The sequence below is a fragment of the Scleropages formosus genome, chromosome 4 (assembly GCF_900964775.1).
Source record: "Scleropages formosus chromosome 4, fSclFor1.1, whole genome shotgun sequence".
NCBI lineage: Eukaryota > Metazoa > Chordata > Actinopteri > Osteoglossiformes > Osteoglossidae > Scleropages > Scleropages formosus.
In genome coordinates this window covers 34348980-34376331 of record NC_041809.1, presented here as the reverse complement: position 1 = coordinate 34376331, position 27352 = coordinate 34348980, and the positions used below count along the sequence as shown (strand labels likewise).

At 43.7% G+C, this 27352-nt stretch overlaps 1 protein-coding gene across 16 annotated transcripts in view; it reads right to left on the bottom strand.

The window, feature by feature from the left end:
* The window catches only part of LOC108934366 (actin-binding LIM protein 3-like), an 87667-nt gene that overhangs the window by 21678 nt on the left and 38637 nt on the right, over positions 1–27352 (bottom strand). For 13 of the 16 annotated variants that reach the window (XM_029250961.1, XM_029250965.1, XM_029250964.1 and 10 more), the window contains exons 3-11: positions 25071–25254; positions 13807–13916; positions 10942–11068; positions 10344–10437; positions 7486–7573; positions 3133–3191; positions 2878–2949; positions 1262–1417; positions 81–110 (exon numbers count right to left, since the gene is read on the bottom strand). In XM_029250961.1, coding sequence (XP_029106794.1) covers positions 81–110; positions 1262–1417; positions 2878–2949; positions 3133–3191; positions 7486–7573; positions 10344–10437; positions 10942–11068; positions 13807–13916; positions 25071–25254 — 920 coding nt within the window. The remainder of the gene's footprint in view (positions 1–80; positions 111–1261; positions 1418–2877; positions 2950–3132; positions 3192–7485; positions 7574–10343; positions 10438–10941; positions 11069–13806; positions 13917–25070; positions 25255–27352) is intronic. The other 3 variants (XM_029250969.1, XM_029250972.1, XM_029250975.1) reach the window with 1 other exon arrangement.

Below are 27352 nucleotides of genomic sequence, written 5' to 3'. Positions count from 1 at the left end.
TTCTCGGTCACACAGCTCCCAGCAGTTATTTGTCTCCATCTCATGGTTTACCACGCAGCCCTGCGGTGAGGTGCAATTACCTGAGAATATGGAGAAAGGGTCCCGAAGGACTGCAAAAACAGAAGGACAGAGATGGTCAGAATCTGATGGAACATGACTACAGAGGAAATCATTTTTCATCATCACTCACAACCTGCCTTTGTAAAGTTCAGAGCTGGCGCCTGTGCTGCCTAGTAGGGGACGCAGTATAGATGCTCCTTGACTAACGATGGGGTTACGTTCCGATAAACCTATCGCAAGTGGGAAAATCGTAAGTGGAAAAAGAAAACGGTAGCGCACCTACCGAACATCACCGCCTGGCCTAGCCTACCTTAAAAGTGATCAGAACACTTACCGTAGCCTACAGCTGGGCAAATTGAAGCTGGAGAGACACCTGGGCGTTTAGTAGACATGATGGGATGCAAAAACACAAAATAAAAAACCGCTTTCAGCACAGTATGGGTTGTTTACAGTCATCGGCGTGATGGCTATGGAGCCTGCGAGCGTGGTTCGGTGGATGCTGCGGCTCTCTGCCATCGCCCAGCATCGGGAGAGAGTATCGCACCGCACATCGCGAGCGCGGGAACAGATCGACATTCAAAAGTCGAAATACGGATTCTACCGAAGGCGTAGCGCTATCGTACCGTCGTAACTTTGAAAAAACCTAAGTCGAACCATCGAAAGTAGAGGAGCATCTTTACTCAGAAAGCAGAGCACATCTAAGTATGAACCGAATCGGAGAGGAATACTCTAGTAAAATGACGCTAAACTCTACATGAGCACAAATTATGCCCCTTCTGTTACTACTATAGTAACCGTATAGTATACTGTACAAATCGCCCAGGTGTGCGTTGAGCTCAAAGAAAACACTCTGCGACCTCATGAACCTGAGCAATACGAGTTTATTAGAGGAACTCAGATACCACTCTATTATCTGAAATAAACCTTGGGAAGCAAGTTAGAACTGATAAGTTTTACCTACTGGTTTTATATTTTGAGATTAATAGCAGAAACATTATTGAATATTTTGTCAACATTCAGCTCGACAATGGGTACGCATGACGATGTTCAGGCTCAGGTGAAGGACAGCCATCAGATCACATAGCACAGGGAGGACAGGACGAAGGTGGGACGCAGAGGAGCCAGTGGGGGGACATACAAGGAGGGACAGGGACACGTCACATGCGTACAGAGGAGGACAGGCGTGCCGGTGCCTCAGTACCTCCCCGTAGCTGAAGCGCTCGAGCCCGTCATCGGAAGCATATCTCTGACCGAAGCCATGGGAACTGAGGCTGGCCCGGTGCGCGTCATAAACATTTCTACTCTTTGCCAGAGAAGAGTAATCTTTGTATTTAAAGATCTCATTTTCCAGTTTGGCCTACAGAAAGGACACAAGGAGGAAAAAGAAAAACAAAGAAGAGCAGGTTTGGAAACGCATGGAGTCAGAGGCCTCGGATCAGCTGCTTTCGGCCTCCGCGTGCTCGAGCGCTCCCGAAGCAGCCGGATCCGTCAGAACCGATACGAGACATGGAAGGGATCCGTGGGAGAAGCGCTCCGCCGCAAAGGAGATGAAGCCTAAACGCACGGAAAAGTGCATTAAAGGTGCATTGCCGCTTCGCTTCCCTGCGCTAGTTGTACCAAGACTGAATGCGATGCGGGGTCATCTCACCTCAACGCAACACGGAATCGTGGGCAACCCATCGAAGCGCATTCCACATTCGCACAATCCACGAATAAGGCACAGCTTTACGAATGCTCCGTGCACGTTGCGTTCATTCGTTTTTTGATTCGAAATTGAAAAAGAAAACGCGGATTCCGATGCCTGCGTTAGTTTTTGAAAAAAAAAAAAAAAAATTAAAAACAAATTATGAATTAAAAATGTTTAAAACAAATTTTTTGCTCAAAATGTAAAATATTTAAAATATGCCTCATTTATAGTTTCTCGCTGTCTTATTTTTTTATTTTGAGTTATTTCGTTTTGTGGTATTCTTGAACAACCCGGATGTAAACCGCGCAAAATCCATCAGTGGCTTCATCGAACACGCTGGCTTCACTTCGACTTATTGATCGTAAGTTAATATGGATCACTAGGTGCTTTTCAAAAGCAGCAAGAGACTGACAGTAAAGGAGGATGACATGGTTTTTCGTTGTGAGCAAAAACCGATTTTTAAACATAGTTAATTCACAATTCGTTTTTCAATTTCGAAACGAAAAACGGATGAACGCAACACGGACCCGTAACGTACACCGTATCTATCTGCACTCTTCCTCCATTCAGATTAGTGACGTTTCCATTCACTTTCACCAAAAATCTGGTTAAGGCACTCAATTCCTACCAGAATGTTATGAGTCTAAACCCCATGAGAGGAGCTGATGTTCTACCATGTAGCAAAGCAGTTAAAATGCACTGATGTTGTATTGCTTAGTTTACTGGAAGTCGTCCTGGTGTGCATTGAGCACTGGTGTGCAGGATATCCACTTTTAGAAAGACATAATTTACCCCCCCCCACCCTCATAATTTACCCCCCTCCCCACCTTCTTCAAAACAGATGAGCGCCCTGTGATTTGTGCTATTTCGGTTAAGCCACTAAATAATGTAGAACAGACGCAAAACTGCTTTCTCCAAGCGAGCGACTCTTAATTCGCGCCCCCTGCATAGCTCTGTTTCTCAACATGTGATATGCTGTACGTCTGAGGAGACCGGCTTTGGCCGGGCGGGAGGGAAGCGGGTCCCTGTGCTTGTCTTGTGGGTGATGGAGAGAGGAAAATAAAATAGAAAAACCCATCCTGTCTATTGCACTCACAGGCCGGCAGCCTCAACGGAGCCACTTTACTCACACAAATGACTCGGCTGGGGGAGCCAATGCTGGAGCCGGGCGGGGATATGGAGGCCTCCGAGGCGCGCCTGTGCTGCAGGGAAACAGGGGCAGGAACACAGCGGTGGAGGCGGTCGACGGAGCAGGGTGGACGTACAAGCTAACACCGTCCTCCCCTTTCCCGAATCACAGTCGCTAAATTCTTAGGGTTACAATTTTAAAAAGAGAAACTACTTTAAGGATGTTATCAGGAGGGTGTTACGGGCCCAGAACTCACCTTGAGCTTCTTCTCGGCTCGTGCTGCTTGTTTGCACAGTGGATGCCACACCTCTGAACCTAAAATAGAGCAGCATGACCTGGCATTTACATGTATTCATTTATCAGACGCTTTTCTCCAAAGCGACGTAAATCTCATAGAAAATAGAATGTGTTCATTACATTGGGAGAAAGATGCAGACTTAGATGCAGACGCTTGATTCTTAAGTGCAGTTAGTTTGTTTCCACCATATGAACCGATGTTCATCACACGAGTAGCTGCATAAAACTGTATCTGAATATCGACGATTCCTGATCACCTTCCTAATACAGATGCTCTTCGACTTACGATTTTTCGACTTTACGATGGTGAGCTGGTGATAGACATCCAGTAGAAACCATACTTCGAATTTTGATTTTTTTTCCCGAACAAGCGATATGCGGTGTGATACTCTCTCGTGATGCTGGGCAGCGCACCAAGACCGTAATGGCCATCGCATGTATGCTAGGCTATGGTGTTCAGAAGGTTAGGTGTGTTAAATGCATTTTCAATTTACGATATTTTCAAATTACGATGGATTTCGTGGAACGTAACCCCATCATAAGTTGGGGACCACCTGTACGTATATCACGCTTAGTGGTCCCGTGCACGAAAGGTAAAGACGGAGGTTTTTAGTTCTGGCTCCTTTGTGCTGGAACGACCTCCCTCTGCCACTCAGAACTGCTGAATCTCTGTCCACATTTAAAAGGGGTCTGAAAACTCACCTCTTCCAGGTTCACTTAGCCCATCATCTCTTAAATCATGTAAGGTATAAATGTTCATTGTGTGCCATGTTCGTTCCACCACAATGGAACCAGAACCGAGAACCTTATCGAACTTGCTTTTGGACCTTTGTGCGTGGTTAGGGCATGTAGGTTATACCGTGGTTCCTCCTCACAGAGCCACACTGAGCCGCTCATAACCACATACATGTACATTCATCTGTGTAAAAATAATTCCCAGACTTACTTGCAGGGCATGGATGCTGAGCCTTGAAGTATTGCTTAAGCAGTACGGGTCTTGTGCTTCTACGAAGTTTATGCAGGGATTAGTTCAGCAGAGTAATAAACTAGATCATATTCTCCTTCAGGCACATAGGGGTTTAAACACTCAGCAGTTAACCGTCCATCAGCAGGTCAACAAAAGAAAGCATGACTGACCAAAATGAACTCCCGACCCGATGGTTTATGTGCTGCTCACGGTTCCACAAGTAAAATAATTTTATTTTCATGGGGACGCTTACCCGATTCCTTGATTCCGAGCTGAGCCGTCATTTATTGAAAATACAGCACACATGGCATCACCGATGGTGCTGAACAAGAGTGAAATCATGTGTAATGTATTAAAGTGAAATGAAGCAAAGTGCAATGAATAAAAGTTTAATGTACTGTACAGAATGGCAGCTTGGTAACATAGACCGTAAAATATTAAACATAGCTGTGCGGCAGGGGCCTCAAATCCAATTTCTGGTGAGTCGTGTCTCTGCTGGTTAATGTTGCCTGTTCCTGTAGCTAGAAGATATTATCCAGACTGATTATATATACTTATATGAACGGTTTTTTTTAGGTGTTTCAAAAAAACATTAAAAAGATACAAAAATATTTAAAAAACACAAATAAGAAGTTAAATAAGAAAATAAGTAATTGGTAGAAAAAAAAGACGATTATGCGGTGCGAGCAAAATCTTGCATACCTGAGCCACCGGGAATCACTGTGACCCTGATTTAATAACTATTATTTATTTATAACAGAATAACATTTCAGACATGTGACAGAAGTTGGACCCCAATCAAAGGGAGTACTAATAAGGCCCATGTGTAAAAAAAAAAAACAATGCAATCATACTTCAGCAACCACAGCTAAATGATCTGTTTTTGGATGCTCTGAGGCAAAGACAGGAGTCTACCAGTCTACGAGCACCGCACTTCAAAACCTCCATGGACTCCATACATGGGCTCTGCGAGAAGATCCTGTAAAGAAGGGTCGGAGCCTGGAGTTATGGCCACCGGCTGCCGGGGCAGACTCATCACAGGGTGAGGGACTGGTGACTAAAACCATGAGTCCTGCTCTGTCTTACATGGACATGGTCACAAGCCCCAAGCATGGGCCAGCTGGTAGTGTAGTGATTACAGCTATGGCCTCGGGACCTGAAAGTTGCAGGTTTGATCTCTATCTCCAGCTATAGCACCTTTGAGCAACATACTTACCCTAACCTGCTCCAGTAAAATTACCCTCCTGTATAAATAACTATATGTGGATTAACACTGAAAGTCAATTTGGAGAAGAGTCAACTAACTGAATCAATTTGAGTGAAGAACCAAATACTTGTGTCCTGAGGAGATACTAATGCAGCATGAATATTGCTAATACTTTGATAAATTCCCATATTGCTCTTAAAATGTCTGTTTTTGTTGTATCTATACTCATACATGAGATCCAGCAAAAAAAGTCTCAAAGTCCTATATTAATAACTCTGGCATCTATTCAATTCAATTACACAACTTTGATCTGGCCATCCTTTCATTTTTATGGGCCTTATTTACAGCGATTATTAATCGCATAAATCTTGTGAGACTGTACCGACAGGAGCAATCTGTGTAGGCTCCCTAAATCAGCACGGCTCAAGGAAGGATTCATGCGCCACATCGCCCAATAAATCACCTCGGAGCTGAAATTCCCGATCAACTTCATAATGGCAGCAAACGTGGGCTTCTGGATCCATTAAAAAATCGAGACGGCTTTCCCGTAGTAACCCCATCTTACTGTGGACCGAGATACTGGGCTTGAACGGGCTGTAAGCCATCAGCGTGCACTATGTGACCTTACAGCATCAAAAACTTCTGGAAATGAAAGTAAAGGACCGGCTTCGCTTTCTCCAGCTGCAGCGTCGGAAATTAATCCAAGAAATTATACATAATAGATCCTTTCATGGGCTGTTTCTAAAATTTCTAAAAAGGCACAACCGTGAACGTGATGGACAAACACTAAAAATATGCAGTCACAGATACAGATGCTCCTCGACTTACGATGGTTCGACTTCCGATTTTTCGACTTTACGATGGTGAGCTGGCGATACACACTCAGTTGAAACTATACTTCGAATTTTGAATTTAGATTTTTTCCCGGGCAAGCGATATGTGGAGCGATACTCCCTCACAATGCTGTCACGCAGTCACTAAACAGACACCCCCCCGTATCTACGTTGTGTTTGGTACATCCATAATGTCACAGAAACGCCCATCAGTGCCTTCAGCTACTGGTGGGAAGAAGAAGAGGAAGGTAATTATTCTTGAGGAGAAACTCAAGATCTTTGATCAGCATGAAGGTGGCAAACCCCTAATGACCATCGCATGTATGCAAGGCTATGATGTTCGGTAGGTTAGGTGTGTTAAATGCATTTTCCACTTACGATATGTTTGACTTATGATGGGTTTCGCGAAATGTAACCCCTTCGTAAGTCGGGGGCCACCTGTTTTTAAGAACCTTAAATCAGAGTCCATGAGATCAAACGATACCACCATTAATAAACATCGCTTTACACCCTATTGCTGCTTATCAAGTCATTCACTTTACATTAATCTTTTTTTTTTTTTTTACTTAGTCACTCCATACGATCTGATGACATCATAGGCCTAACTTATAAATTTTGCCTGGCACAACGTCTAGACTCCGGGTTGCTCTTATTTCACATGCTGTTCACATACGACAGAAGTGGCCTCATCTGACTCCTTAATGGTTTCACTCTAGGAGACGTCCGTACTGCTACCGCGGTACTAATGACAACGCCTTCTGCCTTTAATGACTTGCCCTGGGAGAAAACCATACCAGCTGTACTTTGGCGGCTCGTGACTACGAGAGCCCATCAGCGGTCATTTTAGAAACACTCTTTGGAGTCGCACGCAATGCCACCTCGATCAATAGCGGCCTTAAACTAATGATCTAACAGTACTGCCTCAAAGTCAAGGAAGTAAAATGCTGACAAATTGAGTATTTCATTGTCTCTGGAGGGGAAACACCGCGTCGGTTTTCATCTTCGCATCAATAAAAATATGTGAGTGAAGATGGATTTTAACTGAGTTTTTGGCAATATAAAGCCTTGGAGATAAAGTTAGACTTTTTTCCCCCCATTTTACTATGTCTGAATTATATTACCATTTCAGCATGTCGTTTCCTACCACCGTTTAGGATGACCCACAGGGAGCACAAAGACTACAGAGCTACCTGGGTGTTTGGCTGCATTTCAGACTGGACCCACAAGCTGGAAAAATGTGGTTTTTTTTTCCCCATTGTCCATCGAGATTAAACCGAAAGTGACCTCTGTATCGGTGCTCCTCACCTGTCAGGTACATCTCCTCGCCTTCCGTGAACATCATGCGACATCGGGCACACCGGGCACAGGTAGGGTGGTAGTGCTTTCCTCCAGCCTAGCAACGAGGGAGAGAAAGTGGAAAATGGGACGACGGACAAGGGCGGCAAAGACTGGGACAGGAATGGCAACCGAAGGAGGAAGAACATGGTACGGTAGCTACAGAGTTTCCCCAGAATGTTATACAGTCGACCCTTGAACAACCTGGGGGTTAGGGGGGCCGACCTCCCGCGCAGTCGAAAATCCACGTATAACTTTTGACTCCCCAAAAACTTAACTACTAACAGCCTACTGTTGAGCGGAAGCCTCACCGATAAAATAAACAGTCGATTAACACATTTTTTTGTATGTTATATGTATTATATACTGTATTCTTACAATAAAGTAAGCTAGAGAAAAGAAAATGTTACTAAGAAAATCAGAAGGAAGAGGAAATACATTGACAGTACAGTACTATATTTATCGAAATTTATATGTAATCGATACGATTGCTTCACAAAATCTTTCCTTTTTACTTTTGCTTAAGAAATGTGTGTAATTCATGGTAGTAAACGATAAAACAGACCAATTATCACAGTAGTACAGTATGTACTACAGTAAATTTTATGAAGTTATGATTTAATACTGCATCTTTACATTTGTTTACATTTCCCTTGACTGCGAATGACGCCATGTACGGTGTGTAAATGTGTATGTGTGCATAAGTTTCGATAAATTTGAACTTTTTATAATAGATTTGTGTATTTTCTGGTAGTAAATGATAAAATAGACTACTATGTACATATATTTTATGCATTCATGACATGCCTAACTTTTTCTTAATTTTCTCGATATTTCCAGGCTACGCGGTTCGTCGGTGAGTTTTTCCGAATTGCCGCAAATCTCCCAAAAATTTTTGAACGTATTTATTGAAAAGAAAAATCCGCGTAAAAGCGGACCCACGCAATTCAAACTCATGTTGTTCAAGGGTCAACTGTGGTTTGAATTCGAAGGGAAGGTTTAGCTTTAAACCCTCAAAGGAAACAGCTTGAAAACCCAATTCCATAATGCATAGACTCCTACTGCATGAGTCTCTCTGAAGGAGTGTCTGCTAAGCAAAGTAAATTGAATTGAGCAAGAAAGCAGGATGTAAGAGTGCAGTGAGAAGAAGAGAGGATGTAAGGGTGTAAAGAGAGGTAAAGTGGGGCATTTCATTTTTCAATTCGCTGTGCAACGGGGGAATAAAACCCTTGAAGCACTCGAGAGCTGCGCAAATTGTAAAGATGCTGGGCAAAGGCAGCGAGAAGTGATTCCCACCACGAATCCGATTCCACGCCAAACCGTCCGATGTACCCATCCCTCCTACAGCTGGCCTTTTATTGCCTTCTGTTTTCTAATACCTTCTATTATGATTACCATCGCGGTGCCACCGGGTCAATCTGGTGTGTTGCACACGCTTATGAAGAACATGCTTTCATTTCAGAGAACGAGAGAGCGTCCCGAGCTCCTCTTCGGGGACACGTCGTGACCGAATAAAATAGCAGCGATGCAATTTCTGGTCCGAATCCGCTCTCTGCAGTCGAGATTGAACCTGTTCCTTTTTTTCTTTTTACCTCTGAAATCTCTACATCTCTTCATCCTTGAAAATTTTCTCATTCTCAGCCGCTTTTTTATGTTATATCAGGGACGTACATCTTGTATTCCTTTTTTTTCCCAAACCCTTAAAACGTACGCTTTTCAACGTCGTTGCGCTTTGTTCCGAGTTTTTGATGTTACCTTTTTTTTCCTCCCGGCTGAAATGTCAGTTTCATGGTTTTCCAGATGCTGTTCTGCCTCTTGCTACAGTGAGGAATGCGCGCGCACACACACACACACACACACACACACAGTGTCAGCGCACTCAGCAAAAAAAAAAAAAAAAACCCGCTCAGAGTCCAAGGTCGGCCTTGAGCCCTCCAGCCGACACCACCTACAGACACAATCAGTGCTCAATCAGTGCTTTAGAAGCTTTTGTAAAACCCAATGTCTCAAACCATATCGCCCCAAAAAAATCCCACAGGTACTCAAACTTGGAAAAAAGCCCAGCGATACCACAAGGCACAGGAAGTACTTTTTCTACACAGGTGTTGTGGACAGGATGAAAACCGTTAATTCCTAATTTCTAAGCTCCACTTAGAGTTAGGCATTATAATTGTGATCTCATGTTGTTTCATATTCTTGTTCCTCAATAAAGTGCATTTTGGGACAGCTGCGGACCCCACCTTTTCGGGAAGGGGCAGATAATGGTAGTTTCAAAGGTTACCCCTTCTCGCCACACAAATAATTATTTTACTCACGCGCACACAAATGGGTGTTTTCAGCGATAAACTCTCAGTCTCGCGAACAGAGTATATGTAGGCCAGTTCAGCTCTGATCCCTGAAGCCTAATTAATGTATTGTCTCCATGGGTGTTCACTTGAAGACAGAACAAGTACAGAGTGGCACTAGAGTGCTGACAGAGGGCTATAGTTAATAGGTGCTTTTGCTCTGAGCAGGAGCCAATTTAACCCATAGCCCAGGAGAATCTCCATGGCAACTGCAGGACGATAAGAAGCAGGGGGTTCTTCAGAGGAAAAACAAAACAAAATAAAACAAAGTAAAATAATAACACATTTTGAGCGGCGGGAGGCCGTCGCTGATGTAACATCCGGAAATCGAAGCCCAGGTATCTTTACGGAGCGGCTCGAAGGTTGGGTTTATCGTAGCTCCGATTGTCTTGATTAGGCAGGTGTCGGAGTATTAGGCAGAATAAACTCGGGGACGACTGGAACGATCTCCAGGTGGGACAGGGAGCGCCGAATGCGGATCACCTCCAGTACTCTCCCGCTGATGTATCTGTTGCAGGTGTTGCACTTAATCCCAAACTGAGCGTGGTAATCGCTTTCGCAGTATGGAACACCATCCCTGAACAAGGCCAAGAAAAAAAAACACAACAACAAACAAATAAGCAAAAAACAGGAATCGCTCCACTGATGGGTGCAGGATGTTTATTCTTGGTCGGTCCTGTGTTCGCGGCCACTTAATTAAAAAAAAATCACTGCATGGCTTTCATGATACTTCTTTGTTCCCAGATCACAATTACAGTATACCATAGTATACAGTAAATAATAAAGCATATTAAGTATTGCTTTGCCCTAAATTGGCCGACTTTAACTCTTCTAAAGAGTTACTAAGGTAGCAGGTAATATACTTAAGGTCCAAGACTTAAGCCCTGCTTCAGTACTGCTGGCTACCCGTGAGCAAGAGACGATTTCTCCTGGTAAAACATCCACTGGATAAAGTGAATTGGCTAAAAAAATCGAGATTATCCAACTGTGCCGATGGCTTTGTCAAAGGGTACCGTGGTAACAGCTGGGGAATGTCGATACAGCAGGAGCGGGCACGCGGTGATTTAGCAACCCTACGTACTTGCTGATGTACTCCCCGGTCAGCACAGTGCCGCAGGTCTGACACTTGAAGCAGCTGACGTGCCACTGCTTCTCCAGGGCCAGCAGCGACTGCCCCTGCTTGATCTCCTCCTGGCAGCCAGCGCAGTCTGGGGTTGGGAGAGAGGAGAGACTACTGGGCTGAGCCATAATGCGTAACCCCCACGGGGACCGAGCGGAGTCATCTGCTAGATGTGGGGCGGCGGAGGATGCACGGCTCTGGGCAAAGGGGGTCTTTGCATGCGCTAGGACATTCAGACAACCAGCAATCCAAGTCCAGCGCTGGGGTGTCACCTCAACTGTCAATCAATTCCTTCGGTACATAAGGAATTGATTTTAGAGCCCTAGCCCTGTGGTACGTTTACCCCTTACTGAAGAGTTATATCTGGGAAAGATCTGGAGCATCGTGACCTTGACTTGATAGTGATTTCAGGTCAAGACCTGCATTCGTTGGCAGGTTCCTGTAAAATAGAGGCTCTGGCCAGCCATGCTAAATGTTGAAAGTGGAATTACATTTCCACCACATAAACATTTCTATTACATTTACATTTCCATGACATTTACATTTATTCATTTAGCTGATGCTTTTCTCTAAAGCGACTTACAATGTTAAGCTACAGTTATTTACCCATTTATACAGACAAATAAATAAATAAATATATATAAGGCACAAAATTACTGTATTTCCCTCAACTAGCCTCTAAAAGTAATTTAATTTTATATGGATCAGACATGCACAATGATTACTTTTCATACACCTGGAAAAAATGTTCTAATGAAGATCCTCACCGCTAAGTCGCAACTGAAGTTTGTATGTCAGCTATGCTCCTAAAACGGACTAATGACTTGTTTCCTTGTGAAAAACAAAGTACAAACCATTCCCTGCAAATGAGCGCTGTGAGCTGAGAGCACATTTTAATGAACATCCCATGAAAAACCCGAACCTGGAAGCACAAATGAAACCGCAGAGGAAAAAGCGTCGGCCGACTGTCCGGTTTTAGCCCGTCTTTTGCCTAAAACTCACACGCGCAAACACACACATCCCCAATCTGGCAGCGTCATTCTCAATTATTACCCGACACGTCCAGAACAATAACATTCATCAAGCAGGAGATTTAATCATAAGGGGCACTATTTTTCTTTCCACTATTTTTCAGTTAATATGATGTCACCCATATTTTCCTCATCTCATCAAAACATCTTATTCTTCAGTCTTTCTGAATCACAGCGGCAATTATGCCTCTTCTTAATTAGGCCTCCGTGGAAAATTACACCTGCCTCTCACAAAGCTAATTTGGTAGTTACACTTAATGAATGGCAGAATCCCTGGAAATTGAATCTTTCGCTCCTAATTCTGATAAAAGTGAAATATTGACATCCTGGCAGACTCCAGAATGTTCCACTGTATGTTGCGCGTGCTTGAGATCACTCTTTAAGCAAAAGGGTGTCAAGACAGGGCAGCTGGTACCATAGTGGTTAGAGCTGCTGCCTTTGGGTCTAGAAGTTAAAGGTTTGAATCCTACTTCCAGCTCTAGCAAGAGTGAGCATAGTACTTACTTTAAGTCGGTATAGTAAAATTTAGTAACGTTTTATGCAGCTACTCGTGTGATGAACGTTGGTTCATATGGTGGAAAGAAACAAATTAACTGCACTTAAGAATCACACGTCTGCATCTGAGTGTCTCTTCCTGCTCATGTAAAGAACACATTGTATTTTCGATGAGATGTAAGTTACGTAGGAGAAAAGTGCCTGATAAATGAATACAAGAAAATGCAAATGTAAAATAATGCAGCTGTATAAATGGGTAAATACAGTTGACCCTTCAACAACATGGGTTTGAACTGCGCGGGTGCAGTTATATGAGGAATTTTTTCAATAAATATATTGGAAAATTTTTTGGACATTTGTGACAATTCCAAAAAACTCGCAGGCGAACCGAATAGCCTAAAAATATCGAAAAAATTAAGAAAAAGTTAGGTATGTCATGAATGCAGAAAATATATGTACGTACTAGTCTATTTTATCATTAACTACCATAAAATATACACGGAATACATATAACATCTACAATGTTTTGTATTATATAAGACAGTATTGATGTAGTTACAGACAGATAGATGATTCATCTTGTAAACAGATGATGTAAAATTACAGTATCGATAAATACAGTACAGTACTGTAAATGTATTGTCTCTTCCTTATGATTTTCTTAGTAACATTTTCTTTTCTCTAGCTTACTTTATTGTAAGAATACAGTATATAATACATATAAAATACAAAATATGTGTTAATTGACTGTTTATTTTAATCGGTGAGGCTTCCAATCAACAGTAGGCTGTTAGTAGTTAAGTTTTTGGGGAGTCAAAAGGTACAGGTGGATGTTCGACTGCACGGGGGGTCGGCCCCCCCAGCCCCCAAGTTGTTCAAGGGTCAGTTGTAATTGTAGATATCTTAAAACTGTGAGTCACTCTGCAAGGGGAAAAAAGCAGCTAAATGAGTAAATGTAAAAAATGAGGATAGAGCCAAAACCAGGCGTAAATACTGATTGATTCAAACCACTGGTGATGATTAGCAGTAGTTATTTTCCTAGCTTGATGATCACGAACTGCAGGTGTTCCGTGGACCGGTCACCTTAAATAATATTAATGACTTCATTGAACCCTCTGTTATGTAAATAGGGCAAGTGGAAAACTGCATGTAGTGCAGCTCACTTTGAAAAAAGCGCAGAAATTACAGTGTGATGATGCTGAGCTGCCTTTGGCCCTCGATGTGACACCGCATAGCGTAGCGCATCCGGAACCAAAACCACAACGTGTGTTCCGATGCTGATGGTCAGAGAGGTACTTACAGCTGGGACCGTGGATCTTGACGGGCTCACTGACCAGCGTGAGAGAGCACTGCTGACAGATGCACTGCTTTCCGCTGAATGTCACCCGATCTCCGATGGGGAAGGGTTTCCTGAAAGAGCACAGACACAAAGCACAAGGCTGAAGATCACTCCATCACACCGTCTGTCTTTGAACATCTCGTGCTGGTTCTAAACCTGAGAGTGCCAGTGCAGTGTTTACTCTGGTTAATCGCTGCAATGCAAATTCGTTCATTAAAATTCAAATGCGCAGTGATTTTCGACTGTTTTATCTTCCCTTGAAAGACAAGAAGCAGAAAACTGGGAGGAAAAAACATGCCTAATGCAGTGTTGTCATTAATTTAGTGGAGAAATCTCAGACCTTCTGAACAGCAGCATGTTTTTGGATTCCGGAGCAGGACAACAGTTATTTACACTTATTTGTTTAGCTGACTTACAATTATTTACCCTTTTATAGACCCAAGTAATTTTTACTGGAGCATTTTTAGAGACAGGGCAGCTGGTGGCATCGTGGCTGGAGCAGCTGCCTTTGGATCTGAAGGTTGCCGGTTTGATCGCCACCCCCTGCTGTAGTTCCTTTGAGCAAGGTGCTCATCCTGCTATTGCTCCAGTACCTTCACCCAGCTGTGCATCTGGGTACCTAGTTATGGCCCTTTGATGGACTGGTATCTGACCAGGGTGTGTGCCTCCCCTTCAGCCTTGTACCCAATGTCTCTGGGATAGGCTCTGGCTTGCTGCAGCCAGACTCAGGACAAGCAGTTCTTGAAACTGGTTGGTTGGCAATTTTATGGTAAGTACCTTGCTCAAGGGTACTACAGCTGGGGGGAGGGTTTGGTCCAAAGGCAGCAACTCTAACCACTATGCTACCAGCTGCCCAACATTATAACATGGTATTGAGTTGGGGCAGCTGGTAGCATAGTGTTTAGAGCTGCTGCCTTTGGACCTCATAATTGCAGGTTCAATACCTACCTACAGCTGTTGTGCCCTTAAGCAAGGTACTTACCCTAAATTGTGCCAGTAAAATGACCCCACTGTATAAATGGGTGAATAATTGTAAGCTGCTCTGGAGAAAAAGAACAGCTAAATGAACAAATGTGAATTAACATCAGACTTTGAAGACCTACACCATGATGGGAGGTATTAATAATCAGCATAAGGTGATAATGCTAAATCCAGCTTTGCTCATTATATCCAGGGGAGAATGGAAAAATAAAACTCCAAAGGCTAAAGTTCTGTTATAACAATGAAGTGCATTAAATAAGCAATAAGGAACATGTGGATGAGATGAATGCGGAAACCTGCCTTCGGATACAGAGGTTTCATGAAATAAACATCCAAAGGGACGGTATTTGTTCCGTTTCGCATTTTCCCTCGAGTTGAATTCCTCCTCGCAAACGAGGGCCTTCCAAACCTCAGACAGCAGCCGCCCTTTGCGGAACGCCCGATAAATACACAGGAGGTCTGCGGTGGGAGCGTGCTGACATCACACTTGGAAACGGGAGGATGACCATCAAAGAGAGGAAGGGGAGATTCCGGCGGAGCACTAATAAATAACGACGGCACGGAAATGAAGAGCACAGTTAAGGGTCATTGCAAAGACAGCCGTGTCGATGCCTCTATCTCGGAGTGTGTAGAGCGAGGTCGCGGTGACTTTTACACCCCTTTGTGCCCATCGGAGAGTTATAATGTACAGCCACTAACTGTTCTACTGCCTCATAACACAGCAGATCTTCTCGATGGATTGGACATACATACATACATACATATCTATTATATATATGCATATATACACACACATATAAATACATACATACATATACATATATATATACTGTATATTCGTGTGTGTGTGTAGCGGTTAGAGTTACCACCTTTGGATCCAAAGAGTGCCGATTCAATCCACTCCTCCGGGTGTAGTGCCAATGAGCAACGTACTTATCCTAAATTGCTCCAGTAAAAATTACCCAGCTCTATAAACGGGTAAATAATTCTAAGCTTGTGACTGTAATAACTGTAACCTCACCATCGTAAGTTGCTTGGGATAAAAGCAGCCGCTAAATGAATGAATGTATCTATAGCCAGACAAAAAAAAAATTACATGGAAAATGCAATATAACTTACTTTGAATGCCCTGGGAAAAAGCAGATTCACAAAAAAAATTATATTTCTATTTATTTTAAAATTACTGTTATGATAAAGAATTAGTGAATAATGTTTCTCTTTCCATACTTAATAATCCCCTGTCCAGTGCAGGATTGTGGTGGTCTGGAAGCACTGAGCATGAGACACTGTACACCCTAGATAGGATGCCAGTCCATCACACACACACACACACACACACACACACACACACACACACACACTGAAGCCGCTTGTCCAACCAGTGTCGCGGCGAGGCGGAGCCTAACCCGGCACCACAGGGTGTAGGGCGGGAGGGGACACACCCAGGACCGGAAGCCAATCCGTTGCAAGGAACCCCAATGAGGACTAGAACCCCAGACCCACCAGAGAGCAGGACCCAGTCAAACCCGCTGCACCATTGCGCCCCCAACATGTAAATACACTAAAGGCAATTCAGAGTCACTGATTCACTTGAAACATGTGTCTTTGTCTGTGGGAGGAAACCAGAGCCTACTGAGGGATCTCATGCAAACACAGGAAGAACAAACAAACACTACACGGACGGACTGGGATTCGAACACACGTCTGAATTCCACATCTGGACAGCTGGTAGCATAGTGGTTAGAGCGACTGCCTTTAGATGAGATGAGAGAACCGATAGAAACTATGACACACTGTGTGGATGATGGGTGGCATGTTGCCTTTGGACCGAAGGGTGCAGGTTCAGTCCCCAACTGTGGCTGACATACCTTTGCGAAGGTACTCACCCTGAATTGCTTCACTAAAATCACCCAGCTGTGTAAATGCATCAGTAGTTGTGACCTGAACATTGTAAGTGGCTTTGGAGAAAAGCATCAGATAAATGTAAATTTACTGACTGCTGGGAAAAGCAGTTCTACTTTTCATGTTTTATAACACACTCCACTACTATGCAAATGATTTGCAAATGTTAAATGTAGGAAACACTTAATGAGGAGGATTGATCTGAAAGTTCCAAAAATAAGCAATGTGATTATGTGCCCAGTTATTCATCCTTTCCAAGCGCTGGAGTACAGGAACCGCGGGTCCTCCGGAAGATTATCGGATTGCCATCGTTTTATAAAACGCCGGCTGCTCGCTGTGTAGCGGCTGCCAGAAACAGTGCGAGTCAGCGCTTGTTCCGGGGCCTGCTGGCGCGACAGCCAGCTGTCACAATGTGAATAAACAAGGCGCGCAAAATGCGGACGGGCCTGCAGATGTGAAGGGGAGACGAGCCGACAGGCTGCTTCGTCGTACCGCTTCGCTCGCACTGATTTGTCAATTAAGGGAAAAAACGGAAAAATTAACCACTCCTTTTATCGCATATAGTGGTATCTGCCAAGATTTTTTTCATTTCAATATTTTTATTTATGCTCAACGGCTGCCGTTGTTTTCATAAAATAGTTAAGTGTTACAATTACACTGCGCTGGATTAATGGTAGCATAAGCCCTTATTACTGGTTTGATTATTGCAAATAAACATTGAATAAGGTTCCTTATTTCAAAGATACGTTAGATAAGTCAAATTATTCTGCGTGAAAAGTAATGAAATCCACCTTAATACCAACTGAACTGAATAAAAGTTTTTTTGTTGACATATTAAACACCTTGTAATTTCTTTAGGTATTTCTGTTGCTCTTTAGTAGAACAATCAGGATCATGTACTGTAAGGTCCTACAAGGAGGAGTCTTTCTAGTACTTGAACTGACAACCTTCAGGCTTCCAGTCTTTAACAAAGCAGGGTGGGATAATGAGTAGCTCTTCTGCCGCACAACGCCTGCGTGGTGTGAGCGGACGTAGGTTCGATCCCCACTTGGTTTGTAATTTACACGTTCTCCCTGTGTCTGTGTGGGTTTTCACTGAGTGCTCTGGTTTCCACCCACAGTCCAAAGACATGCTGTTCAGGTTCCCTTGTAGTGTGTGAGTGACAGAGAGTGTGTGTGTTCCACTGATGTATGGATGAGTGACCCATTGTAAGTAGTGTATCTAGCAGTGTAAATCACTGCGGTGAATAAGGTGTGTGGGCTGATAACACTACATAGAGTTCATTGGATGTCGATGAAACTAAGTCTACAGCTTCCATTTTTGTTTTTTTTTTTTTGAAAGCAAACACGTTCAGGGTCAGAAGAAGCTCCTGCATTCATACGCTGACCGAAGACACCAACATGGCCACATACTCCATGGTGCTGACAGGTTAAAACATTGAGTTTTGGGGACCCTACGTGACCCTGTCATGGTTTATGCTCGACCCCAGGGAAGACTCGTTGAACTCACAGCTGATACCAGTCTCTGTGGAGCCTGACCCCACAAAATGTGTCCTTTAATCAACTCAGCAGCGACACATAGCTACAGCCCCGCCAGTTGCTTGGCACTAACGCTGTACAGGAAACAAATACAATAAAACAGACAGGACCATTTACAGTGCCTAATACTCCATTGTTATTTTCCTAATTATTATTACTAGATGCGTTTTTATATTGCATTCCCAGTACTCAATCCTGTAGTCCAGCTAAACTGACTTGTGCCATTTAGCTACCCATAACCAGCTAAACATTGTAATTTGGCACATTACAAACGCTGATTTTGTACTGTTCGGGTATGAGCATGGTGCAGCCAAAGGTCTCTTGGTTTATTTGCCTTCTAGAAAACAATGACAATAAAGGAGAAAAAATAAGAACATGATCATCTGCTACACCCCAACCAGATTGTTTCGCTCTTCCACATCTGCCCGCTTGGTGGTCCCACGTACGAAAGGCAAAGCACAAAGGTTCTCGGTTCTGGCTCTGTTATGGTGGGACGACCTCCCCCTCTCACTCAGAACTGCTGAATCTCTGTCCACATTTAAAAAGAGTCTTAAAACTCACCTCTTCCAGACCCACTTCGCCCATCATCTCGTAAGTTCACGTAAGGTGTAAATGTTCATGCAGTATAAATTTAAGATGATGCCCGGATAAACCTTTACGCAGCTACTCCTGTAATGTAACGTAAATGTTTGTATGTATCTCAAAAAAAAAAAAATTACTAGGAAGATGATCAGGTATCGTGGATATTCTGATCCAGTTTTATGCAGCTACTCGTGTGATGAACATCGGATCATACGGCGGAAAGAAACAAAGTAACTGCACTTGAGAATCACACGTTTGCATCTAAGTGTCTCTTTCTATGAGATGTACATCACTTTGGAGAAAAGCATTTGCCAAATGAATAAATGTAAATATAAGAACGGTAACGGGTGATTCGGTACACTAACCGGAAATACGTCCCACTCCCTCTGGTTGATGTCGACTCCAAGTGCAGCGTTCAGAGAGAACACTGGGGTTTTGGCACATAAAGTCACCGATTTGCAGCCCCCCCCCCCCCCCCCCCCACGCAGGTGTCTGATTTAATGGAAGATGAGCAGAGATGAGGGTTAGCCTGACCAGACCCTCCCCCAGTGGACTTTGTGAAGGAAACATACGAGGGTGATGCTCAGGTTCTAGAGCACCTCGGAAACAGCCAGAGCACGCACACCTCGGACAACCTTGGCACCACCTGCGGAATCCGCCCCCTCCCCCGGCCCCGCCGTTTTCGTAAACCGTTTATTCTTCCTCCATCTGCCCAACAAATCAAACTCATGCGGTTATTTTGCTGATGTCTCGAGATTTATCTCACGTTACGTCTCAGGCCGAAAGTTCAGGAGCGCAGCGAGCTCTCTCTGAAGGCACCAGATGGTAAAATAACACCGAGGCTTTCAAACACGCTGAACGCAACAAAAGCCACTGAGTGACACCACGCAGACGCGGGATGAGTCCAAAGAACGGCCCGGTGTGTTTATTGTCTGGATGCTGGAGGATGCGATCGGTTCACCGCAACAGTGACAGGCGGGAACTGTCTGCTGCGCCGTGATTTGTAACAAAACGCCGTCAAACTGTCCTGCACATCTCACAAAGTCGCTTTTCCCGCCATACTTTACTACGTGGCAGAGGATGGAGAGTCTGATATTGGAAAAGGGGAATATTTCGGTACATTCGGCGCTGCAAACCTTTGGATTCTCGGAGGCACCCCACGCATTCCGAGAAGTCCATCTTACACGGGTTAAACTGGGCCGGACACAATGACGCATCATTATCTAAGTCTTTGTATGTATGCACAGGAGCAGTCAGAAGTTTGAGTACACTTGCTAGGAACTCCATTTTTCCCCACGAGGCATTTGGTTAACAGTTTTCGGCAGGAAATCAACATTCACATCTTAGCAGCTCCCAGAGATGTAGGTCACTTAAGAGCTGCTTCACTTTCGCTCTTCCATCCACTTTGTCCCATACAAGCGTTGGCCAGGTTGACCAGGTGTACTCACACTTTTGACTGGTACTATACATTCACTTATTTCACTGACATTTTTCTCCAAAGCACCTGCCAATGAACTCTATGTAGTGTTATCAGCCCACACACCTTATTCACCATGGTGACTTACACTGCTAGATACACTACTTACACTTGGTCACTCATCCATACCTCAGTGGAACATACTCAGTCACTCTCTCTCTGTCAGTCACTCACACACTATGGGCAAACCAGAACAGCAAGGCTTTGGGCTGCAGTAGGAAACCAGAGCACTCAGAGAACATGTGAACTCCACACAGACTGAGGGGGATTGAACCCACATCCTCTCGCACCAGCCAGGTGCTAGGAGACGGCAGCGCTACTCGCTGTGCCACCACCCCACTAAATTCATCACTAAAGGTATTACCTCTTTCCTGGAGCACTGCGAAAATCAGAATTCTTTGTCTGGTTATAAGGTCAAGAAATTTGCCACAGTTTAAATCCAGGATATACGAATCAGGATGAAGGGCAATTATGAATTATCTTGGTCAGCATGCAATATTTCATTTGGCACCAAGTATTAACGATTTTGAATGTAGGAGGTCATTGTGGAGAGACAGTGGACGCTGATTGAGACAATGAAGGAGAACAAATGACCAACAACCTTAATGGACTGAGCAGTATTAATAGCACATCTACTCTTTCATCTTGATCCATTTATGGTGCTTCTTCCATTATTGATTCTTTAATGTCTTTTTTATGTTTTTTGGGAGGAATGCTTTGGCTCTGTAATAGAAATTATGGGTATGGGAAGCACGGTGGTACAATTGTCTCAGAGCACCTGGGCAGTTCGAGAGTACAAGGGTTCAACCCACAATCAGTGTGGGTGGAGTGTAAATGTTGTCCCTGTGTTCCTGTGGGTTTCCTTCAACAATTCAGAGACGTCTTTATATATTTACGTTTAGCTGACGTTTTTCTCCAAAGTGACTTATAATGTTAAATTGCGTACAATTATTTACCCATTTATACAGCTGGGAAATTTTCCTGGAGCAATTTTAGGGTAAGTACCTTGCTCACGGGTACGACTGTTGCACAGAGTAGACCGGAGGCCCAATTGTGGACCCAATTGCGGGATCGATACTTGGGACAAGGCAATACTCTGAGTCGGGGACAAATGTGGCTCAATCCGAGGTGCAAACGTGGTCTGAGAGGAGAAGCCGAAAACATGGTCAATGACGCAAAGTGAGGTTCGATGCCGTGAGAGACAGGAACAGGGAAAAGGAGATGGGAGAGGAAACAAGGAGCGAGGTATTCGGAGGAGGACGGGTAAGGCGCTGAGGAAGAGTCATGGGCGCAGGAAAGACGTTTGTCTCTAAGAGATTCTGTGACTGGGAAGGAGCTGGGGACAATTTTTATGGATGACTTCTCCAACTGCGGACAGTTGCCTAATCGGAGTCAGGTACTGAGGGTTGAGGTGTGTGCCTGGTCGTGACAGCTACAGCCGGAGGTGGGATCGAAACCTTTGACCTTTTTGGGTCCAAAAGTAGCAGCTGTAACTACTATACTACCCTCCATCTCCACGTGCGTTTCCCTAGAGGACACTGGACAAAGAACTGTCGGCAGCAAACAGTTGAAAGCCTCTATAAGCAGAGCACTTGATCCCTGAAAACGTCGTTGTACAGTACTGTGCAAAAGTTTTAGGCACTTGGGGAAAAAAGCTGTAAAGTGAGAATGATTCCAAAAATAATGCTCTTAATTAATAAACTTCCTACAAAACTCAGTAACCATCCGTCGTCAACGACCGCTTGTCCCGAGGACGACCACCTTGTGTCTTGTTGCTGTAAGCACTCTTGTTCTGGTGTAGGATCTGAGAGTTAAACTGCCATATCTGACAAAACCTCACATTTTCAGTACGGTTGTCCTTCGCCCACTTTTATTGCCTCTGTACAGCTCTTTCTGTTTCAGTTGATCCGTGAGCCATACAAAGACCTCAAGTTCTCTATTTGGAAAGTGGTTTATTACTATTTTACGTTCATTCTTTAATGACATACAAAACCTTTACTGTAATACTGTAACTTTTGCAAAATTGATGATTGGAAATCTAAGATATGCTCTTCCCCATTGACACTAATGCAGAAAACGTTAAATAACGGTCTAAAACGAATATTTTTTTGAAACATCTAAGTGCCTAACGCTTCTGCACAGTACCGCTGTATATAACAGCGTTCAAACATCTTTCTTGTTATCACCTGGTTGAAGGGTCTTAACCGAAGGAAGAAATCTGTGTGAGTTCAAGGCTAATTGACTACCCAACCCTCCAGGTCTTGCCAAGGAGATTCTCAATGTTTGGATTCTACTGCAAAAAGCCTACAGGAAGGGTTGCAGGTGCTTCTGGTGCCAGTTCCTAAAAAGTGCTGCAGTTGAGCACTTCTGAAGAGCGATGCTACAACGACGATTAACGTTTTTCTGACATTACGTCAAAATTGAGTCAAGAAATTCTCTGCTGAATTTTTCATTTACATTTATTTATTTAGCAGATGCTTTTTTCCGAATCAACTTCCAATGAACTCTATGTAGTGTTATCAGCCCACACACCTTATTCACTGTGGTGACTTACACTGCTCGATACACTATTTACACTGGGTCATTCATCCATACATCAGTGGAACACACACACACTCTCTCTGTCACTCACACACTATGGGGGAACCTGAACAGCATGTCTTTGGACTGCGGGAGGAAACCAGAGCACCCGGAGGAAACCCATGCAGACACAGGAAGAACATGCAAACTCCACACAGACTAAGTGAGGATCGAATCCATGCCCTCTCGCACCACCCAGGCGCAGTGAGACAAGCAAAAACAAGCAAAAAGAGCAGCAAGCAAAAACGAACGCTTCTGCACCCTCCCTTCTGCGATGTCGAAACTTTTAAAAACGAATTAACCACACCCGATGAGGGTTTTTCCATGCGATGCCGGCAATTATGCGTCTCGCTTCTTTCGCAACGTGCTGTCGGGAGGTGGAAGCGCCGTCATTCATCACAAGCACATAAGCGCGAGAGCAGGTCCGTGAGCACAGTTAATAAGAGGATCGCAAGAAGAGTAATATCCCCCTGGGGGCCCGCAGGCCATGCCACCGTCTGTTTAAACCCCTGGCTGTGAACGAGGGATTCACACGCGAGATGGGAAGAGCAGTTCGCTCATAAAGGGGCTGAACGGATGATTAAATAAGAATGAAATACTCGATGACTCCAGGGCTAATCCTGTAAACACCAGAGTGTATTAGTAACGTATCAGTAACGTGCTCCGCCTCTAATGTTCCCGTTTCTGCAGCCTGGCCAGAGGTGGTGTCTGCCAGCTCAAGAAAGTTCCAGTGCTTATTCACCCTTATTCACAACACTATTTACAGAGAGTGACCACAGGGCACCACACAGGACACTGGACACAAACTACTAACCAGGCATCTGCTGGCTCAAGTCCCAGAAGGAGCTTTAACATGGTAACTTGGTTCAATGTACTTATCCCGCTGTGCTCCGGGGAAGTTTTCTGGGAAAAGCTGACTCAGCAAAAATACACTGATTCATTCACAAAATCTGAGAACGAGAAATGATTTCCTGAGCCATCTCGCTTGGGTTATGTTTCTGAAATTGAATTCTAGCAGTCAGTATTATTATACTGACCAATATTGATCAATGTTATTACAATGATGTGTATGTTTTATGAGCACTTTGTGTCTTAGACCAAAATATGGAAAAAAAAACTGCACTGAATCAATATGATCACACCACTAGAGTCTTATCATGCAGACCCCACATTCTCATATAAAGAAGCAATTATCCTTATTTTCAGTGTCACTATTAGATTTAAAAGACATTTTTTTACATGTTCCTGAGGCCCAAAATTGACACCTATTTTTGCTAAATACCACCAAATCCGATTAAAATGGACAAAATCACTTTAATAGTTAACATTACTTACGATAAAATAAGATCACAAGACAGTTTTCCTTCATTAATTACTTTACAATATTTATAGCTGTCCACATGTGCTCTTTCCACTCTTTTGCAGCTATTAGATACTGGGCGTTTAACAGATTTCATTCTCGTAAATGTGCAGGAGTGTCTAAGAACCCAAAGAAGTGGTATTAATTTAAACTCCTTATAAAGTCCAATTGTTAAAACTCAAAGGGGTGTACCTCAGGGTGTGGATGTTATGTTTTTGCAATTTTTGGACATCACAGTAACTGTATCTAGGGGGGGGCATGGTGGTGTGGGAGGTTTGGCCGCTGTCCGCTCCAGGGTTGGAGTCCTGCTTGGGGTGCCTTGCAATACACTGACATCCTGTCCAGGGTGTTTCCCCTCCCATTTCAGCCTTGTACCCTCTGTTTCCAGGATAGGCTCTGGTTCACCATGACCCTCCTTGGGACAAGCAGTTGTTGACATTGACTGGTTGACTTCCACTGAACTCTATGTAGTGTTATCAGCCCACACACCTTATTCACCGCAGTGAATTGACTTGCACTGCTAGATACACACTGGGACATTCATCTATACATCAGTGGAACACACTCTCTGTCACTCACACACTATGGGGGAACCTGAACAGCATGTCTTTGGACTGTGGGAGGAAACCAGAGCACCCAGAGAAAACCCACACAGACATGGGGAGAACATGCAAACTCCACACAGACTGAGTGGGGATTGAACCCATGTCCTTTTGCACCACCCAGGTGCTGTGAGACACCAGTGCCATTCGCTGTTCCACCGTGGCACCGGAAACAAACGCAAAACAACAGTAACAGCAGGTACCTGCAGACGCTGCAGACGAAGCACTTGGGGTGGTAGGCGCGCCCAAGTGCCGAAACCACCTCTCCCGTGATGAAATCCCCGCAGCTGTCACATCTGGTGCCATAGAGGCGCTGGTAGTCAGTGGTGCAGATATACTCCTCGTTCTTCTGGAAAAATCCTGAGCGGGCCAGGTCGCAGCCGCACACTGCAGACACACACAAGAATCGTGGGGAAGAAATGCATCAGTGGTTTCTGTGGAAACATAACTGCAATAAATGGATGCTATAAAATCCACCCATCCACACACGTATCCCACAATCAATGCATTTTAATAACCGTTTTCGGTCTCACCCTACTATTCATAAACCGGAAATAAGAAAAACAGCTTTTTCAAACTTTCTTGCTTTCTAGTGTTATGATCCTCTACTGACTATGAGTTTACATTTATTTATTCATTTAGCTTAACACGAAACATCTTTCTTCGGGCATATACCAAGATTTCTATTGGCAAACTTCAAGAACAGAAAGGTCTCTTATTTTAGCTGATATCATTAACGCTTTCGGGAACGTCTACAAAGGAGAATCACATTAAAGACACAAAACATTTCCGCCAGCTTCAGTTCTACACTTTTGATGGCTCTCAGCCTTCTGCAACCTGAAGACTAACACACATTATCGCTCTTCCACCTCGACTGCTGCTAATAATATCCTGCAGGGTAACTTCAGCTGGACCCTCCAGGCTCCAAAGCTACATTCCAGCTACAGAAAGGAAAGGCCTTGGATATGGAGCACCATCATTATCAGTTCATCCACCTGCTTTCACATATATTTTAAATTTACATTTATTTATTTAACAGACACTTTTGTCCAAAGCAACTTCCGATGAACTCGGTGTAGTGTCATTAGCCCACACACCTTATTCACCGCGGTGACTTACACTGCTAGATACACTACTTACACTGGCTCACTCATCCATACATCAGTGGAACACACACACACACTCTCTCTCTCTCTCTCTCTGTCTGTCACTCACACACTATGGGGGAACCTGAACAGCATGTCTTTGGACTGTGGGAGGAAACCAGAGCACCCGGAAGAAACCCACACAGCCACAGGGAGAACATATAAACGCCACAAAGACTGGAATAAATGCTGGAATAATACTGAAAGATCTCTCTGTTAAGTACAGAATTAAGTACCTGGTAAATTTAAGGTACCAGCTACTTGCATTAGTTTTTTTTTTCTAGTTGCATTTAATTCCGATACATATACTGTGTACCATGTGGAACATTCCACTGTCAGCTAGACCAGCTGATTTTTGAGACGTTTAAATATTTCTGTCAAAATTTCTACTCCACTCCTCAGAGAAAAGAAAAAAAAACACCAAATTACTTCTGTTATACTGAAATCCAGTAACATAATAAATGTAAAAAATTTAATTTGTAAATCCCACTGAACCAGACAAGAAATCTTAAAGAACTTACCATCTATTACCAATCTACTTTTATTTATAGTAACTTCCTATATTTATCACCTCGAGAGGAGGAGTAAAAACAGGGTGACCTGTAATTATATCCACTTCTGGACAGTAATACCTTTAATAGGGATAGTGTTTCTTAATCCATGCCTCTTCAAAGATGTAACCAACCTCTAATGATCCAGGCATTTGGAGGAAATGATATCTGTGGTTACTTACAGTGTTTGTGCTCCAGAACCCAAACACACCAAACCGCGGATAAAAACACAAGTCACCTGATGACGGTAGAGCATCAGATATGAAATCTGCAACATGTGCAGTTACATATTTTTTATTTATCACTTTTCTCCAGAGCAGCTTCTAGTGAACTCTATGTAGTGTTATGAGCCCACACACCTTATTCAGCATGGTGACTTACACTGCTAGACACACTACTTACACTGGGTCACTCATCAGTGGAACACACACACTAGGGGGTAACCTGAACAATGTGTCATCTGACTGTGGGAGGAAACCAGAGCACCCACCGGAAACCCAGACAAACAGGGGGAGAACAATGCAAATTCCACACACATCAAGCTGGGATTGAACCCACATCCTCGTGCACCACCCAGATGCTGTGGGACAGCAAAGCTACACATTGTGCCACCATGCAGTAATTGAAACCAAGCATTTCTCAGGGCATGGAGAGATATGCGGCAATGAAGAAAAAAAAAATCATCCTTGTCTGACTAAGAAACTCTGCACCTTCAACGCGGAATGCAGAAGTGTCTCTAAAAATACGTCTCCATCCAGTCGAACCTGCAATATTAATAACATTGCGTTA